We start from the raw sequence: 19,357 nt of genomic DNA, 5'->3' as shown, positions 1-19,357 counted from the left end.
ATGAATAAATATGCTAAAATTAAATTTAAATCACGTGAAATGATAAATTTAATTTAATTTTTATTTATTTTTTTATTTTATATTAAATATACTTTTTCAAATAATATTCCAATAATAATATATATATTAATGAGTATAAAATTATATAAATTTTACATTTATGAACAAATTATAATATATATATGGATTATAAAACACAAAATATGCTACATTATCAAAAATATTAAAACATAATATCATAATATTAAAAATATAAAACAAAATATTAAAAATATATTTAGTATTTACATATTTGTATTTTTCAAATTACATATAAGAAATTTAATTCGAATAGCATAAACTTCGAATTTTTCAAAAATATTATTGCAATTAAAAATATAATTTAAAAAATGTTTATACTTAATAACATTATAATAATTTTAAAAATAAACACAAAACACATAGATATTTAAAAATAAACACAAAACATATAGAAATACAGAATTTTTTTAAAAAAATGTTTAAAAATGTCTTATATTTTATGATATAAAAATGTATTTGAATATATTTATTACATGCTTATGTTTTCATTTTCTTTCAATATTTAAAATTATTTTTTACTATATTTATATGATAATATATCATATATAAAAATACAATTATTAAAAATGTTATAAAAATTAATTTTTCTTTTAAATTTTGTTATGATATTCTAAATTACAATAGTACTTTTATCAATTTATAAATGAATGTAATATAAAATAAATTTTTCTGAATATATTTTTAACAAATTTGTATCTTATTAAGTACATGTATGTCTATTAATATTTCTTGTTGTTTTTACAATATTTTTAGGATTCTGATATTTTGAAGTTTCTAATTGACTAACAGCTTTTAAAGGTGTTCTATGAGAATCTACAATAGGTCTTCTCACTAATGCTTTGCCATTTTTAGGTGTTTTTGCAGTTAATGATTTCTTAATATGTGGAGTTTTACACAACACATTATTATCAGTATTATATGTATTTAATCTTGACTCATGAGTTATATTCATAGGCATTTTTTTCATCAGCAATGTTTTAACAGCCATATTTTCTTTTTGATGAGTAATTGTATTACATGATATAGAATCTTTTTCTAAAATACAATAACACATTTCATTATCTTTTTTTTTATTTTCAGTTTCCATATAAGGAGAATGTTTTAATATTTTTGGACTTCTATTTTTTATATTTTTATTTGACTTTCGACATAATTCAATTCGTTCACAGTTCTGTTTTATATTATTTGTACAATGATCATCTTCTGTATTAAATAAATCATTTTTCTTATTTATACTATTTTGAGCATACATTTTTGTTGTACATTCATCAAATAATTTAGCTTTAGCTAGTACCATTCCTGCATTCTGAGTTCTTAATTTTGCAATTGATGCACGGCCAGTTTGAATAATTGGAGAATTTATTTGATTTGTTGATGTAAAATATCTATCTGCATCTTTCCAAGACATGACTTTCTTCTTTCCTTCAGATCTAGGAATTAATTTAGCCACAGATGTTTTATTTAAAATCATATTTTGTTGGCTATTTGTCTTTTTTAGTTTTTCAATTTTATCATTGGAATAAATAGTTGCATTTGTAAGTTCATTACCATGAAAAGACGACACTCGACGTACCGTCATATTTGTTCGATTTTTTATTGGCTGAACAGAATTTTGATGATCTTTTGTGTATATATTTGAATTATTAAACTCGTTATTTAAAATTATATTATTTTTTTCTTCTTCCCAAAAAGAAGTAGATATAGGTTGTAAGTAAGTATCATCCTTTGTATAATTTAATGAAAAAATTTTTTCCTTATGAGAATAGGCATTATTTAAATCTTGATCTGATTTTATATATGATTGTAATCCATGGGAAATATGCCATGAAGCACTTCGTCTAACACGTTTACTAGAAAAATTAATGATTATAAAATAACAAAATATAAAAATTTATTATTAAAAATACAATTTATTTACCTCATTATTTTTTCTTGCGATCTTCTTTTTAAACTTCCTATTTTTCGAGCGCTTGGAGATCTAATAATTTTATGTTCACTTGATCTTCTAATTTTTAGTTCTTTACCAAGTTTCTTAGCTAAATAATCAGCTGTTACTGTATTTTCAATACTAGCTTCTTCTAATGTTTTTTCATATGCAGTTTGTACTTTTTTTACAGAATGCAATAACAAATCATCATTATTCTCATTATTTTCGGTATTTATACATTTGAATTCTTGAGAAAGACGAGATTCAATTGCCGAAACTCTATTTTTAATTTCTTCATATTCACTTTTAGGTATTGTAACATATTCCTCTGACTGTTTATTTACAGATGTGACTTGAAAATGTGAGTATGTTTCAAAATTATTTAATTTCCTTTTCGCTGAATATACATGCTTTTGATCAAAATTATCTGAAATTTTTAGTTCTTCTGAACTTGAATTTATTTGTGAATGTCGATTGCTATATTTAATATTATCTTCTTCTATTGATAAGACCTGCTCATCACTATCTGACAAATTAACATCCGCATCAATAAACATATTATTATATTCTCTGTGAAGATCATTTGATACTTCATTATCTTTTAAAATTAATTTTAAGTGCGATGAACCATCGCTATATGATCTATAAGTTCTTTGTGAATCATGAGAATTATAAATAGAACTCCATCGTCGATTTGTATGAGCATTAAGAATATTTGTACATAATTCTTTACTTTCATTAACAGCTTTCTGTAAATATACGAGTATTTTGTACATTATGAAAATTAAATTATAAAATTAAAATTATTAAATATTATAAAATTAAATTAATTATTAAACTAATCATTTTAACATTCTTACTGGCTTTTTTGGTACAAAACGGTCCAAACTAAGCCTAATTTTTTTGGATTTATCTATTTTATCTGCAATTTTTCTAAAACATAAAATAATTGATATTTAAAATTAATAAATATAAGTAAATAAATATATATATATTTTTTAATTATATTTATGATAAGAAAAAAGAAAACAAGTTAAATACATACTTCTTTTTTGTATTTGGTGAATCTAAATAATCAACTTTTCTTTTTTTTGTGGATTTAATATTTGGTGCATGTATTGAATCAGTATTTTCAAGAATCTTTTGACTATCATATATATTATCTTCAGATGCAACATTTTTACTAACAATCTTTTTTAAGCCATTAAACATTCCTACAAAAAAATATTTAAATTTTATGGAATTCTACATTTATAAAAAATTTTGATCTGTCAAGTAATTAAATTAAATTAATTGAATTATATATTTGTTAGAATATATATTTATATTTATTTTATAAAATTTTCATTGTATGTTTCATTATTAATATCAATACAATATGAATAAAATTCAGAACTAAATTACTATGAACAGATCGACAGACATACTTAGATTGAGGTTGGAGGCACTTAGATGTGGCTTACGTGTAAGACTTCCACTGCGATGTTTTTTTTTTTTCGATTTTGAGTGTAAATGATCGGATATATTTAATTCATTATCTGTACTGCCAATTGTTTCCATAGAAATAATTTGTGTTATATGATCTGGTAAAACACCAATACTTTCTGCATTTTCAATTAAAGTCTACAATAATATTTAAAATAAATGTTATTTTATATTAAATAAAAGTGATCATTTTTAAAACAAATATATTACCTTAACAACAATTAAATGTAATTCAAGACGCATTTGTACAGCAGACATAGTAGTTTTTTGTAAAGGCATAATATTTGGTCCAATAACTTTTGCTAAATTATCAATACTCATTTTATTTTGTTTTTCATATAATGATACTTTTTTTAAAAATTCCATAAAAAATGCTAAAGTATTTAAATGATGTGGTGGTAAAAGGATACAAGCCAATAACAATGCTTGTACACAATAAGTTTTAAGCATGACACAATGCACAAATAAATCATGGTATGTATATGGAATTAATGGTTCTGGTAAATCTCTAAAAAAAGTTTTTAAACAATTAGCTACATCAACAGCATGATGTTTTTCTCCTAAACTGCCACCATTATCTAAACGCATTATTAATTCTTTTTGTCTAAGCTGTGATCCTGCTTTTCTGAATAATCCTTCTTGAGTAATATATTTTTCTAAAAATGTAGATGCTTGGCTAACAAAAACAGGAACATGTACAATGGCACCAGAAGATAAATTCACAACATCTAATGGTTGATATAACAAAGAAATTTTAAAAATTTTTTTTGAAATATGTTTAATTTCTTCGAATCTTTCTGTTTTAAACATATTCTTTTTTAAACGATATTTAACTCCGTAATTACGAAGATCATTAATAATTGAATGATATACTGTTTCTTTGTGTAAAATATCATAAATCAACATGTTTGTATTTTAAAAATATAGGTTTTTCAATCATAAATTATAATAAAAATCTTTTATTTATAAAATACGAGAATATGATACAATTTTCATGTTTATACAAACATACTAAAACGTGCAATCGTATTGAATTTATCATATAAAAACTGATATACATTGTGACCAACTACACAATATTTCTTATATATTCCTAGAAAATATGATCATTTAAATAAAATAATAACTTTTTTGATTTATTTTAAAAATATGTAAAATAATATTTCTAATATTTATAATATTGTATATATAAAATATATTTTATATAATATTTTTTTTTATATAAATTATAATTTTAAATATTTCATGTATAAAAAAAACTGATTAAAGTAGTACAAAATATTAATAAATTATTATAAAATATTATGATAAATAAAAAATAAAAATTAAATAATCATGATAACATTATTAAAATCTATAATTTATATATAATATATCAATTTTGATATAAATTATAGAAATATAATACAAATTAAAAATTTAAGAATTTAAGAATTTTAATTCTATTATTATATATCAATATTATGATTTTTTATATAACTTTTCTTCAATTAATAATTTTATTAATTTCATTATATAATTTTTTTTTATTTTTGTAATATTATATTTTTTTATTATAGTTTATCATTTTTTTATTTTTTGATTTAATAATATATTATATGTGTTTTTAAGTGATATTAAACAAAAAAAATCAAGGATTTATTAATTTTATAATATTACCAACAGTGCAATATTTTTAGCTTAGTTTCATTCATAAGGATAATTTTCATTTAATTTACAAAATATTATTTAAATCTTAGTTATATTTTTTATATATTAAATAATAAAATTTTATAACATCTACATAATATTGATGTGAAAATTGATATATAAATTTTAATATAATTTTCATATTTTATATATATAATATTATATATAAATTTTCATATTTTTTAAAAAAATTGATTGAACAATTAAACATATTATAAATGATCAAACACATTTTAAATGATCATTAGAAAAATCATGAGTTTTAAATCTATGTTTTAAATTATCTATGATTTTAATATAAAGCGGGAATATAATTTATATAAGTTGTTTAAATTCTAAATTTTTTAAATCTTATTTATGATATTTTATACTATTATATAAGTATATATTTTTATATTATAAATTTTTATATGCTTATTATATGTCTAAGAAACATGCTTAGATATCGTAATTATTTATTTAATACTAGCCAATGTATAATGTATCAATTTGTCAATTGTTTTTTCGTAACAATTCAACAGCGATTTTTGGTACAATCATCATGTAAGTATTATATTTAATTTATTTGAATTTTCTCATTTAATGGTTTTACTTAATTTTTAGTACAAATGTAAATTTAAATCATATTTTGTAACTGACTAGTTTGAAAATTTACTATATGAACATTTCAAGATATTTTAGTCTTACAATACAACAAAATTTCTATTTCTTTTATGTTATGATGTGAATAAAGATATTTTTCAATATCTAACATAATCTCTATTAACAATCGCAAAATTTACCACAGATCAATAAATGTGAAACATATATGTAACTCTTTCTCTATAAACTTGAACTTATGTATTCAGAACAGTACAAGTCTGATCTAACTTTAGAAATTGATTTTGTATCCAAATAGCACTTCTATAAAGTAGTTAATTTTTATATACATAAAATAATACTAATATATATATTATAATACTTTATAATAATTTAAAATTATTGCAATAATTTGATGATAGGAATATACTAATAAAATATTATTATAAATTATTTAAATCAATTTTTACAAATATTTTTTACAGCAGATCAATTGAAAAAAGAAAATATGCAAACAGTACAATTATTGTCAGGATATGATATGCCTATTGTGGGTTTAGGTACATGGCAGGTGATTTAATTATTACATTGAAGCTGAAATTATTATTTTAAATTCAATTACTTTTATGTGTAAATTAGTTTATATTTTACATTTAAATTTGTATAATATTGAATGTTTCATAGGCTAAGGCTGAAGATATTGAAAATGTTGTGACATTTGCTCTAGAAATTGGCTATAGACATATTGATACTGCATTTAATTATAATAATGAAGAAGCAATTGGAGAAGTATTAAAAAAATGGTTTGAAAAAGGTGGAAAACGTGAAGATCTTTTCATCACTTCAAAGGTAATTTATGTACACAGAAAACAATTTATATATTTAAAAATAAAAAATTTTTATTCATTTTTTAGTTACCCCATTATGGAAATCGACCATCAGATGTAGAAAAATTTATTAATTTATCACTGAAAAAACTTGGATTAGATTATTTAGATATGTACTTAATCCATATGCCTTTTGCTTTTAAGTTAGATGAAAATGCTTATACTCCAGCAGTTCATGAAGATGGAACTTATGTGTTAGATCTTGACACAAATCCTGTTTCAGTGTGGAAAGTTAATACTTATTAATGAATTATTATGAATTTTAATAATAAATATTAATAATTTATAATTCATCATTTTTTAAATTGTTTTAGGAAATGGAAGAACAAGTAAGAAAAGGTCGTACAAAATCTATAGGTTTAAGTAATTTTAATGAAAAACAGGTGTTAGATATATGGGAAAATGCACAAATTAAACCAAGTAACTTACAAGTAAGTTTGAAATGTAAATAAATTATTATACTTTTTTTCAATATTTTTATAATAAGAAATATATAAATAAATCTATATTTTAATTATTATTAGATAGAATTACATGCATATCTACAACAAAATTCACTTCGACAATTGTGTCAAATGCACAATATTATTATAACAGCTTATAGTCCTTTGGCATCACCTGGAGCTAAAATTCATCTTCAAACAAAATATAAACATAATATTGAAAATTTCCCAGATCTTCTAGGACATCCAACAGTACAAAAAATAAGCGCAGAATATAAAAAATCACCAGCACAAATTTTATTACGTTACTTATTGCAAATAGGTGTTGTTGTAATACCAAAAAGTTCATCTTTCGAAAGACTAAAAACAAATATTGACTTATTTAATTTTTCATTAAGAGAAGAAGAAACAAAACTTTTAAGTACTTTAGATAAAGGTCCACGTGGAAGAATTTTTAATTTTTTGTTTTTTAAGGGGTAAATATATTTATTAAAAATACTTCATTCCAAAAAAGAATATATAAGAATATAAAAATATAAAATTTTGTTATGTTATTTACTTTAGGGTTGAGAATCATCCACATTATCCATTTAAGGATGAATTACAATCCTAATTAAAAAAAAAAGATTATTAATATGTAGTTTAAATATATACATATTTATATATTGAAATGAATGAAATATGGAAACTATATATAATAACAAATAAATATAATTAAAATGCAAATATAAAATGTCATTACATTTCAATGCAATCTGTATAGCATTTTACGTTGCATACGGTGTTGAAGTTCCCCACGTCGTATCATTGTATGTATAACTTTATAAATAGCACGTTCTGGATATGCTTGTTTTACAAAATCTTTAACAATATTTTGCTCTGATACTTGATTCCCAATAGGAAATCTACGTTTCAATTGTTTTTCAATACGTGATAACATTTCGTGATCTTCATCCGAGGTAAATCCTTCAGCACCTAAATTTTTAAAAAATAATATAATAAAAAACAGAACATATTATTGATTTCATTCTAGATTACCAGCTAATGATCCAGACATTGCAGCATCTAAAGTAGATACTTGGAAAAGCCTAAGTGCTTCATTCACATGAATTTCTGTAGCAAAAGATTGCAATTGCATTTTAGCTAAAGATTCCGAAATTCTTATAATAGCTTCTAATTGACGAACTGTTATAGGAATGGATAATCTTTTTTCTATGTCTTTTTCATGTTCTCTAGTACTTGCTCGCATTACAACATAACGATTTTTTAATTTCTCTCCTGCCTCTTTACTTAGTCTTGGACCACATTGACTGTAAAAGTTATATAAATTAATAAAAAATAAATTAAATATTTTAAAATAATGAATAACCTTACGTTCTACAATAATGAATATATTTTTTTAAAATATGCAATGGCAATTCTCCTTCGGCAGATTGTTCCGTAACTTGTGTAGCATTGCAATGAATATTCATTACATGTTTTGCTAATGTTACATCTTTATTTAATTCGTGTTCATCTTTAACAATGAATATCATATCAAAACGTGATAAAATTGTTGGCATAAAATCAATATTTTCTTCTCCTTTTATATCATCCCAACGTCCAAATATTGAATTTGCTGCTGCTAAAACAGAACAACGAGTATTTAATGTTGTAGTTATTCCTGCTTTTGCAATAGATATTGTTTGTTGTTCCATAGCTTCATGTATTGCAACTCTATCATCCTCTTTCATTTTATCAAATTCATCTATACAGACAACACCACCATCTGCAAGAACCATAGCACCTCCTTCCATAACAAAATTTCTCTAAAAGTTAAATGAAATATTTTAATAAAAATGAAATATGAAATATGGAAATTATTAATAACTTACTGTTACGGGATCTCTTAATACTGATGCTGTTAAACCTGCAGCTGAACTTCCTTTCCCAGATGTATAAATTGCAACTGGTGCAATTCTTTCTACAAATTTTAATAATTGTGATTTAGCTGTACCAGGGTCACCTAACATTAAAATATTAATATCTCCTCTCCTACAAAGACCATCAGGCATTTTTTTTCTAGAACCACCAAATAATAAACAAGCTATAGCTTTTTTTATATCTAATGCACCAAAAATACTAGGAGCTATACTTCTTGCAATTCTTTCATATAAATTAGAATCTGATGCAAAACGTCTAAATAAATCTTCTTCTTCATTTGTAACACATGAATGAGAACCTAAAAATCATAGAAAAAAAATAAAAAAATTTATATATATATAATTATATATATAATTTTACCATTGCCTGTATTTTCTCCATCTACAGAAATACCAATTACTCTTATATATGGTGCTCGAACACCAATTAATGCTTTATCTTTTCCTCCTCTATTACCAGTAGTTTTAGTAACTTTTTTAATTGAATATATGCCCAAAATAAGAACTCTATTGCCTGGTACAACTCTATCGCATAAATAACGATCACAATACAATTGTAAATGTCTTGGCATTTCACCTTGTGGAATTTGATCTGGTAATTCTTGTAGTTTGAGAACTTGAAAATCAACACAGTGACATTTATCTGGCATTATAAAAAATGGATCCAATGGACATTTTGGTCGTCCTGCTTGTTCTGTTGTACATTTTCTAGGTAAAACATATCCTTCTAAACCAGGTTTAATTGAAATATTACTTTGCATACTTCTACAAGAACGACATTGTATAGCAATTTTTGTTGCTTTTGCTCTAATTCCAGATGCCGAAATGATAATACCAGGTATTTTAATAAGTTTAGAAACTGCATCAGGCTAAAAAAATAATATGATCATAAACTAAAACAATAAACTACATAAATTTTAATTCTTTATAATATAAAATTTTTTCCTTTTTTAAATATAAAATAATTTTAAGTTTTACTTTGATTCCTCTTAAGGAACTTGGATGTGCATCTGAAGATAATAAAACTTGTATGTCTTCAACTTTTTCTTCGCCTTCTGGCCTTGGGGCTGTAAGTTCATCTGCTAAATCTTTAGCAGCTTCTTCTAAAATAGGTAAATATTCAGTTGGATGTTTATATACTTTTTCTGCTAGTGATTCATCAAAAGCTGCTAAATCTTCTAAATTAATTTCTATCCAATATTGACTCAAATTATAATTACGTTTTAAGATATCTCTGAAAGATTATATTATTAATAAAATATATTGAATATTATATATTATTTTGAAATATACTTAAGGTATATATTTAAGATATAATATAATATTTTAATATAATATATAATTAAATTTTTATATATTGGAAAATTATAACTTAAAATTATAACTTTAAATACCTATATTTATAATTGAAATTTCCTTCATGAAATTGTCTAATAAATTCCATAAACTTCTTTTTCGAAAATTGAAGATTTGTTTGAGTGTCATTAGATTCACTTACTGAAAAATTATCAGAAAAAAATATTCCTGGATCATCAAATCCTTCCATTTTGAGTTAATTTTTTATTAATTTTAGTAAAATATAAGCATTCAACACTGTAAAAAAATATTGGCGGGAAATACTTTATGGATATTCTTCGAATATTATAACATAAAATAAGAAAATAGAGATATAATGCTTTATAGTCATATTTGTTTATAGTTATATTGTGAAATATGTATAGAATATAAAATAAAGATTAAAATAAACAAATTAAACAATATTTGTATTAAATTTAAATAATATATTATTATAAAATTATTAAATTATTCGATTATTATTAAATTATTACTGCCGTAAAAATTATTTATAAGTAAAAAAATATAAAAAAAATATTCAGAAAGAATACAAATTCAATTAGTTGTTTCTAATAAATCCAGTTTTTAAAAAAATAATTATTGGCTTAAAATTTTATATTCAAATCAATTATATAGTAATATTACAATAAGCGAATCAAATACGAGTAACTGGATTTCTTCTTTACCTTTATAAGAGTACCATCTTAATATCAGTAATACATAGATTCTATCGAGAATTTTCCAATCTACTGTATGTACAGTTTTTAACCGTATATAAACTGAAGTAATCGAAGTGTTATGTTTCATCTCTTATTTTTTTATGTTTCATTGGAACATTGTTTAAAACAATATTTATAATAAATACTTTTTATTATTCTTATAATTATTTTCAATTCATCTAAACAAAAAGAAATTGATGTATTGCGTAAATTGTTTTAAACTTTCTTTCTAATAAACTGTTTAATATAGTAAATTATTTTTAAAAAAAAATTTTTTATAAATTATAAAATGTTAACGATAAATTATATTATTTCAGTGAATCTTTTATTTTTTAGTTAAGGTAAATAATATAAAATTTTAAAGAATTAATTTTATAATATTAATGATTAATTTTAAGAATTAATTTTATAATAGAATGAATGGAAAATTAATTAGAATGTTATTTTAAATAAAAATTACTACAATTAAATTTATTTTTGTAAATAAAATGTTCAAATTTTTATAAATTTTTAATTTTATCGATATTTATAGAAATAAGATATATTAAAACGAAATATACGAATATTTTAATTTCATCACATATGTTGACATATTTTAAACTTCATCTGAAAGTTTATTAATTTTATTTAAAATATAAACAAATTATTTTATATTCTATCTTTTATTTCTTCTAATTATTATTATAATTTATTAATTAATATAAATATAATTTATTTTATTATATTTTTATTTATTTTAATATAAATATAAATTTATATATTATATATAATTTATATTACAATAATTTATATATATATATAATTATAAATTTTATAGATATTTTTAATATTAAAAATTTTTATGTTTAATTAATATTAATTTAATAATTAATAATCATTATAAAAATGTTATTAATTCTTATCATTTATCATTATTAATTTTATTGATTAAAAAAGAAATTAATTTTATTTCAGATTTATGTTATTAATTTAATACAAATGATTCTTTATTTAATAAGAAAACATATTTCATCTATGCAAAAGGCACAATTAAAAATTAAATTAAAAAAAAAATATCATGTCAAAAATAACATCGAAAACTAAGAATACTATTATTAAAATATCAAAAATGAAAAATTCCACTGAAATAATAAATACAAGATCCATAACAAAAATCAAAAATACAAAAAATAGAAAAGGTAAAACATCTATTTCAAAAACTAAAGAAATCACTCCAAAAGAAAAACATAAAATTACAAGAAATAAAAAGTTATCTAAGGAAGATATTAATGATACAGTGAAATCAGAAAATATTGTTACACATAATAATTCTAATATGAATAATCAAGAATCAAAAAATAAAAAAAGAAAACTTATTACAAGAGTAAAAAAGAATATTTCAAAGCAAATGTCTTTAAAAGAATCATTTTTAAACCAATCTAAAATACATTTTTTAAGATCTTCTAAAAATTCTAAGAAGTCTATGAGTGGAATATCAACAAAGAAATTATCTACTAATAAAAAAAAATTACCAATTTATAAACATGTTTCACCAGAAAAGCAGAAAGAAAATGTCAGTGAAATATATGAATTTAAATTTGATATTAATGATTCAAATGAAAGATTACCAAAGAAACAAAAAAGAAAAATAGTTACTAAAAGAAAAGTTACAAATAGAAAAAAGAAAAATATCCCTGTGAAACAAGTTGCTAAAAAAAAATCAATTATTAAAAAAAGTGAAGAAATTAAAAATTCAGATTTTGTAGAATTTGAAATTAAAAAAAAAGATTCTATGGAACATTTGAATATTAGAGATAATATATTAAAAGAAAATTTAGTAAAAAATCTTAAACCAAATATAGAAATAAATAAACAAGTGAAGAGTTCAGAAAATATAATCAAAGAACGTACTATTGATGAATTAGTTACAAAACCTACAATTATATCAGTAAAAGATTTAAGTGATAAAAGAATTTCAATAATAGATACTTCACAAATATCAAATTCAAATGATTTTAAACCATTTAGGCCAACAAATATTTTTAATAATAAACAAATGATACAACAAAATAATACACTTAATTATTCTTTATTTGAAAAATCTTTATCACCAATTAGAAAATCATTAGAAAATTCTCAGATGCTCTGCAGTCCTTGGAGAGCATCATTACTTACATTTTCTCAAGTAAAAAATGTATTTCAAAGCACACCTAAAAATAATAATTATGATATTATTAGTAAAAAACTTGTACGAACATTAAATGAATCTAAACAATTTGGAAATATAACAAAAACAAAAAACATTTTACAAAAAAATAATGAAAATATAAGTAAAGAAGAGCATATAAATACTAATACTCCCAAAAAGAAAAATCCTTTAACTTCAAGAAAATTTGGTACAGAAATTACAAATATCGATCACTCCTTACAATTTAAATCTTCAATAGAACAAATAAATGAACATATACCAATTGAAACTGAAAATATTCAGTCAAATATACAATCAATCAGTGTTACTTCTAATGTAAATAATGCATTTAAATTTGACAATAAAGAAATTAAAAAAAATATTACATTAAGTCCAAAAAAAAATCTTAAAAAAGAAATAATTAGCACACAAGTTCAAGAAAATATATTAAATGTAAAAGCTAATGAACAAAAAGAAAATTTTATTTCTCAACCTGGACCATCAGGTTTACAAAGTAATTCAATTTTTAATGAGAAAAGAATTCTGAAACAATCAAATTTAAATAATTTCCTTAATATAATGGAACTACCACAATGCACAACAATTAAAACACCACATGGAATTTTTGATGATACACAATCAATATCAATAATCAATAAATCAATAAAGAAAGTTAATGAATCTAATATAAAATTAAATAACACATTTGGTTTTAGTGATAGTGAATCTGATCAAGAGGTATCTTCTATTAAGCATAAAATTGAAAGTAACAAACAAGAAAAATTTATTCAATCGAATGTAATTATACATGACATAAAACTTACTGCAAGATTATCAATTGATGAGATAAAAAATAAGTTGCTTATTAAAAATTTAAAAGAAGAGAAAGATACACATAATAAAGAAAATATATTAATTAAAAATAAAGAAATAAAAAAATTACCCATTAAAGAAAAAAAGAAACAAATTGATATTTTGAATTTTTCTGATACATTTGATATTCTATCTGAAACAGGTGAAACATCTCTAGTGTCTTCGTCTAATATTCCACTATTTACTGATTTTGAACCATCTCACTTTACACAGGTATAGTTTCTAATCATTATTAATAAATTAAATTTTTTTAAATTACTAATAATAATCTAATATATATATATGTTTTAGCCTCCACGACATTCATATAAACGCAAACGTAATGTAAAATATAGTTTTTCTGAAGAAGAAAATGAAGAAGAGGAAATGGAATCAATTGAACATGAAGTAAAACGAAAGAAAACTAATAAATTGAAAATGGAGCAAGAAAAAAGATTACAGAAATGGGTCCAGGACATCAACAGAACTTTTCATGAAATAGATCAGCATGAACTTGTAATTGAATAAATTTATTATTATCATAAAAAGATGAAACAAATATTATTAATTTTAAAAAAATATATATTAATAATTTTTATTATTTTATCATAGATATTTTATTATTATTTTTATTAAGAATATATAAATTTTTGAAATAATACTTGTAACAATATAATAGATTAAAGACTTTTTGTTTATATAAAAAAAGTAATTTTATATTTTCAGCCTGTATATATGCATTTGATATAAATATATAATAATATTATAAATATTATAAAAATAAATAATTTTTATACATCATATATAATTATTAAATTATAAAAAAAATATAAAATAATATAATAAGTAATATAAATAAAAAAATATAATTATTTGAATTATTCCTATTTATCTATTATATATATATATATATACACACATATATTATGTGTGTATATTTTTTTATTTAGCAAATAAATAATTATTTATGAGTATTTATAATAAATTTAAAAAAAAATTTTTTTTATTGTATGTCAATTTTATTTTATTAATTTTAAACATTTTATTTTCATATATATTATAATATGTTATAATATATATTTTTATAAATATCAATATATGTTCTACTCATAAACTTTAAAAAATAAATTTTTTAGTTATTCATCATTTAATATTATTTAATATTATAGATTTATATCATAAATATATATTAAATATATTTTAAATAATTATTTTATATGTGAATTTAAATATTTGTATTTTTTGTTTGATTATTTCTACTTATATATGTCATTAATAAAAAATATATTTATATTATTATATATAGCTGACATCGTGCGTGCACGCATACACATATATATTCTATTCTTAACACATATGTGGAATATTAATCATTTCTAATAATTATTTATGTATATTTATACATGAGATATTTCATTAAAATTATTCATATTATATGTACAAGCATACATAAATGCCAATTATTAGATTTGATTTACATTATTTATTATTATCTTGATACAACAATTTGAACAACAAAAAAAAATATTTATAATATTTATATTTAATATTTGTTGAAAATTATATATATAACTTTAGATTAATAACAGATGTATAACATTGTTAATTTTCACTGAAATATATCACAAACTTAAAAATATTTATTTTACAAAGTTAAAAATTTGCTAATTAAATGTAATAAAATTTTTTTTAAAATTGCATCCATTCTTTTATAATTTTATAATTTATATTATTTTTACGTTCATATAATATTATTATTGTTATGTAAATAATAACAATATGTATATATATATGTTGCAAGATCATCATCAATTAGTATGTGATCATTAATTACAATATAATAAAAGAAAAATAAATAAAGGGATTAAGATAAAAAAATTTAATTTTTTTTTCAAAATTTAAGATAATTTAATATCGAAATTTAAGATCTTTTCTTCTGAAAATTTTTTCTAAAAATTATTCATTTTATGAATTTATGAAAATACAAGGAATTTTATGATGTAAAAAAAATAATAATAAAATTTTAAGAGCTTATCTCAGTTTTAATCAATATTTTTTTTTTATGATATATAGATCATAATATATATTAATATAAAATACGTAAAATATTATATACAAAAAATATTAATTTCATAACATTTATATTTTTAACAGATTTGAATTTATAATTCATTATTACTTATGGTTTACTAAATTATTCACTTAATTTAGTTATCTTATATCTGTTATTACAATACAATTATTATATCTGTTATTACAATATTACAATTATTAAAATACAGAAAAAAGAAATTGCATTTAAAAAATTAAATAATCAAATCATTACGTCATTTTTCAAATAAAATGAAATTAATATATATAAAATTTATATCATGTTTTTCTGCAAATTAATTATATAATTTAGATTAAGTTGGTATAAAAAAATAGACGGTGCATTTTTAGTGCAATTGAAGTGTTGAATAATTCGCTTAACATTATTCGATGATATACGATTCGCGGTGATTAATTATGAAACACTTCATGTTTCTTATATTAGAATACATTTATATATAGTATTGAGAAAGTTATCAAAAAATAGGTAGATTTTAAACGAAAAAAGATAGCATATGAAAAGGTGCGTATTCAATATTATTGAAGAGATAAACATATTATACAAATTATTATTCTTATATAATTATCTTATTTATAAAATGAAATAAAAAAAATACTAAATGATTCTTTTTTTATTAATAATAAATAAATAATGATAATAATTAATATTTTAATAATATGATTTGATCTATATATATATATATATATATATATATATATATATAATTACGATAGTTTGTCAATAGTCGATATTATATCTACATTATAACATGTATGTGTATATTATGTGTTTTTTATTCATTATATAATAAGTTTTATATAAAAATATTTATAATGATTCACAATCTTAATTATGAAGAATTTATATTTCAAAAAACATTCTAAATAAGATTGTACAAAAATCTACATAGAATGTATGTTTACATTAATTATTTGAATTCTGATAAATTATTTTATATGTATTCTCTCACATATATATATAAATTTATCATTATTATCGATATTCATATTTGAACTATTGTAATTATAAAATATCTTGAAAGTTACATCAATACGAATAAAATGCAAAATGCAAACCAATAAAATACAAAAATATATTGTACTATATTATTACATGTTAAAATATGTAATAGATAAATAAATTATATAATTTATATATAATTTATAAAATTATATATTTCATAGATCAATGATATTAAATTATTTTTTATTTCATGAAAATTATATTGTGTACAATAAATATAATGTTATCTTTTTTTTGATCATAATTAACTTAATTTTTTGTGTTTATATTTAAAAAATTACTTTAATTATATGAATATAATTAATGTGCCTGAAGAATAAAAAACTTATTTTTTTTCGTAATTGTTTAAAAAAATATATGAATTAAATGTAAATATAATAATATTAATAATATCAAGATCAATTTTTATAAAAAATATAATAATCTAATCTAAGTGTATTAATTATGATTAATATTTTTATTGAACATGAAAAAAATAAAAATATATTTCTTTTTATTGTATAAAAATTCATTATTTTAAAAATTTGTAAATGCTAAAAATTAATATTTATATTCAATAAATTAAATTATATTATAATAAAATAAATTAAATTAAATTAAATTATATTCAATAAACAAAAAAAAATTATTTATAATATACATATTTCCTTATTGAGAAAAAAGTAAAAGATTCTATATGTTAGATTTATATTTCTATAACAATTATGTAATATTTTTTTGCAATATAACAAGGGAAGCAAATATTAAATTAATATTAAATATATTCTTATGTTTCATACTTATATTTGTTATTGCCAATTTCATTATTCATAAAATAATATTATACTTATTCACAATTATGAAGTCAATAAAATATTATAATTTTAAACACTAAATTTATTGAAGATCATATTCATTGAAAAATATGTTTGAAAAACTAACATAATAGTTCGAGAAAATTCATTTTGAATACAAAAACAATGATGCAAATAATGATGCGATGTTATGATGATGTTAATTAAACCGAAAAAACTGTTTACAACATAAAAGGAAATTTATATATAGCTATTTGTAAATATATGTATATATAGCTATTTGTAAATCGAATGTATATAATAAGTTATAATACAATTATATATAACTATGTATGAAGTAGGTCGACATATATGTATGTATGTATTATATTAAATACAGTGTATCTTCGGTTTAGCAAATAATTTAACTAGATTTTTACAGCTCTTCACTATCTTCTTAAAATTAAAATTATATTTTATTACTATTTCGTTAATATATTTTGATTGAATTTTTTGAATAGGATGAAAAGATTTTATTTATTCATAGATACAAATGTCGTTTATCAGATTATATATATTATAAAATTGAAGAAATAATTATAAAATTCAGTATATGAAAAAAATTTACTCATTAAAAATGCAATGTGATGAAATTTTGTGATAATAAAGAAATTTTGTGCTCAAATTTTTGTAACATAAATCGAAATTATTTTACATTAAAAAAATAAATATATTTTTAATATATTATAGAAAACTATTTATATCTAATTAATAATATTAATTCTTATACATTTTTTATACATTTTTATACATTAATAATAATAATATATATTAAAAATAAATAATAGTTAGTAATACATTTTAATTTAATATTTTTATTTGAAAATTAAATACTTATCTTCCATTATCAATTTATAAATCTATTTAACTCGATCAAATATTTTATTATAAAAGCGAAAGTTTCTATTTAGTAAAATTAATGAGATAAATAAGAATCAGATTCAGGATATGACATATATTTGAGTAACATAAATATTATAGTAATTGTATTAGAAAAATATGTTAAAAAATATAGAATAATATTTTTTTTCATTCATATATATGATTAATTTGAAACTTTAATTGTTAATTGAATATGTATGATATATAAATATATAAAAATTTTTTAAGTATACATACATTGAAAATCCAAGCGTTGTTTAAAAAAATATTCACTAATTAAATAATAAGTACTAATAAAATATACTTGATATATGATTATCATTCACTCTATACTATAAATATTAAATTACGGGTGCAGTAAGAAAAAAATCGCCTATGGTCTTTTAGGCAGCAGTGCCTGAAGGATAAGTGAAAATGGTAGGAAGTTCGGTGGGAAAGAAA

The 19,357-nt window shown here is 19.8% G+C and overlaps 4 protein-coding genes across 16 annotated transcripts; 2 read left to right on the top strand and 2 right to left on the bottom strand.

Moving 5' to 3' along the window:
* Window positions 1-52: 52 nt before the first annotated feature.
* Window positions 53-4,530, bottom strand: LOC100868932 (uncharacterized). Of its 2 annotated transcripts, none has more exons than XM_012490483.3 (6): window positions 3,704-4,530; window positions 3,436-3,631; window positions 3,054-3,222; window positions 2,869-2,941; window positions 2,000-2,757; window positions 53-1,931 (listed from the first exon to the last, which is right to left on the bottom strand). In XM_012490483.3, the coding sequence occupies exons 1-6, from the start codon at window positions 4,397-4,399 to the stop codon at window positions 782-784; spliced, it is 3,042 nt and encodes a 1,013-aa protein (XP_012345937.2). In that variant the 5' UTR covers window positions 4,400-4,530; the 3' UTR covers window positions 53-781. The 2 variants fall into 2 exon arrangements, with proteins under 2 accessions (XP_012345937.2, XP_086760820.1); XM_086904694.1 differs by having other exon boundaries at window positions 3,472-3,631; window positions 3,704-4,431.
* Window positions 4,531-5,156: 626 nt separating this feature from the next.
* Window positions 5,157-7,824, top strand: LOC100870516 (aldo-keto reductase family 1 member A1). 2 transcript variants are annotated; one of them, XM_012490490.3, is made up of 7 exons: window positions 5,157-5,725; window positions 6,247-6,332; window positions 6,446-6,610; window positions 6,676-6,879; window positions 6,963-7,079; window positions 7,173-7,567; window positions 7,656-7,824. In XM_012490490.3, the coding sequence occupies exons 1-7, from the start codon at window positions 5,593-5,595 to the stop codon at window positions 7,702-7,704; spliced, it is 1,149 nt and encodes a 382-aa protein (XP_012345944.3). In that variant the 5' UTR covers window positions 5,157-5,592; the 3' UTR covers window positions 7,705-7,824. The 2 variants fall into 2 exon arrangements, with proteins under 2 accessions (XP_012345944.3, XP_086760819.1); XM_086904693.1 differs by having other exon boundaries at window positions 5,721-6,092.
* Window positions 7,543-19,346, bottom strand: LOC100868591 (DNA replication licensing factor Mcm5). 11 transcript variants are annotated; one of them, XM_012490485.3, is made up of 11 exons: window positions 19,154-19,287; window positions 11,035-11,246; window positions 10,408-10,510; window positions 10,234-10,247; window positions 9,992-10,116; window positions 9,375-9,882; window positions 8,966-9,312; window positions 8,466-8,899; window positions 8,130-8,401; window positions 7,834-8,066; window positions 7,543-7,700 (listed from the first exon to the last, which is right to left on the bottom strand). In XM_012490485.3, exons 2-10 carry the CDS (start codon window positions 11,153-11,155, stop codon window positions 7,837-7,839), a joined length of 2,154 nt encoding a protein of 717 aa, XP_012345939.2. In that variant the 5' UTR covers window positions 11,156-11,246; window positions 19,154-19,287; the 3' UTR covers window positions 7,543-7,700; window positions 7,834-7,836. The 11 variants fall into 11 exon arrangements, with proteins under 11 accessions (XP_012345939.2, XP_086760812.1, XP_086760814.1 ...); XM_086904686.1 differs by having other exon boundaries at window positions 9,992-10,247; window positions 10,408-10,606; window positions 19,154-19,326; XM_086904688.1 differs by lacking the exon at window positions 10,234-10,247 and having other exon boundaries at window positions 10,408-10,606; window positions 19,154-19,326.
* On the top strand, window positions 11,108-14,887 carry LOC100872020 (uncharacterized). Its single transcript, XM_003696681.4, has 3 exons — window positions 11,108-11,408; window positions 12,022-14,320; window positions 14,399-14,887. The coding sequence occupies exons 2-3, from the start codon at window positions 12,125-12,127 to the stop codon at window positions 14,612-14,614; spliced, it is 2,412 nt and encodes an 803-aa protein (XP_003696729.4). The 5' UTR covers window positions 11,108-11,408; window positions 12,022-12,124; the 3' UTR covers window positions 14,615-14,887.
* Window positions 19,347-19,357: the final 11 nt, after the last annotated feature.

This window comes from Apis florea, unplaced genomic scaffold (genome assembly GCF_048593485.1).
Source record: "Apis florea isolate Af1SG1 unplaced genomic scaffold, ASM4859348v1 contig_2350_pilon, whole genome shotgun sequence".
NCBI lineage: Eukaryota > Metazoa > Arthropoda > Insecta > Hymenoptera > Apidae > Apis > Apis florea.
Note: the sequence above shows the minus strand (reverse complement) of the source record. Positions and strands in the feature narration are given on the sequence as shown.

What these genes read in the sequence shown, in the direction of transcription:
- LOC100868932 (XM_012490483.3), bottom strand. Translation starts at nt 4,399, where the DNA reads ATGTTGATTTATGATATTTTACACAAAGAAACAGTATATCATTCAATT. An exon ending in TCACCAAATACAAAAAAGAA is followed by an intron (nt 2,942 to 3,053) that starts GTATGTATTTAA and finishes TTTATGTTTTAG; the next exon opens with AAAAATTGCAGATAAAATAG. An exon ending in GTTTTGTACCAAAAAAGCCA is followed by an intron (nt 2,758 to 2,868) that starts GTAAGAATGTTA and finishes GTATATTTACAG; the next exon opens with AAAGCTGTTAATGAAAGTAA.
- LOC100870516 (XM_012490490.3), top strand. Translation starts at nt 5,593, where the DNA reads ATGCTTATTATATGTCTAAGAAACATGCTTAGATATCGTAATTATTTA. An exon ending in ATTTTTGGTACAATCATCAT is followed by an intron (nt 5,726 to 6,246) that starts GTAAGTATTATA and finishes TATTTTTTACAG; the next exon opens with CAGATCAATTGAAAAAAGAA. An exon ending in AATTTTTTGTTTTTTAAGGG is followed by an intron (nt 7,568 to 7,655) that starts GTAAATATATTT and finishes TATTTACTTTAG; the next exon opens with GGTTGAGAATCATCCACATT.
- LOC100872020 (XM_003696681.4), top strand. Translation starts at nt 12,125, where the DNA reads ATGTCAAAAATAACATCGAAAACTAAGAATACTATTATTAAAATATCA. An exon ending in AACCATCTCACTTTACACAG is followed by an intron (nt 14,321 to 14,398) that starts GTATAGTTTCTA and finishes TATATGTTTTAG; the next exon opens with CCTCCACGACATTCATATAA.
- LOC100868591 (XM_086904684.1), bottom strand. Translation starts at nt 11,155, where the DNA reads ATGAAACATAACACTTCGATTACTTCAGTTTATATACGGTTAAAAACT. An exon ending in TGGAGAAAATACAGGCAATG is followed by an intron (nt 9,313 to 9,374) that starts GTAAAATTATAT and finishes TATGATTTTTAG; the next exon opens with GTTCTCATTCATGTGTTACA. An exon ending in TATTAAGAGATCCCGTAACA is followed by an intron (nt 8,900 to 8,965) that starts GTAAGTTATTAA and finishes TTTAACTTTTAG; the next exon opens with AGAAATTTTGTTATGGAAGG.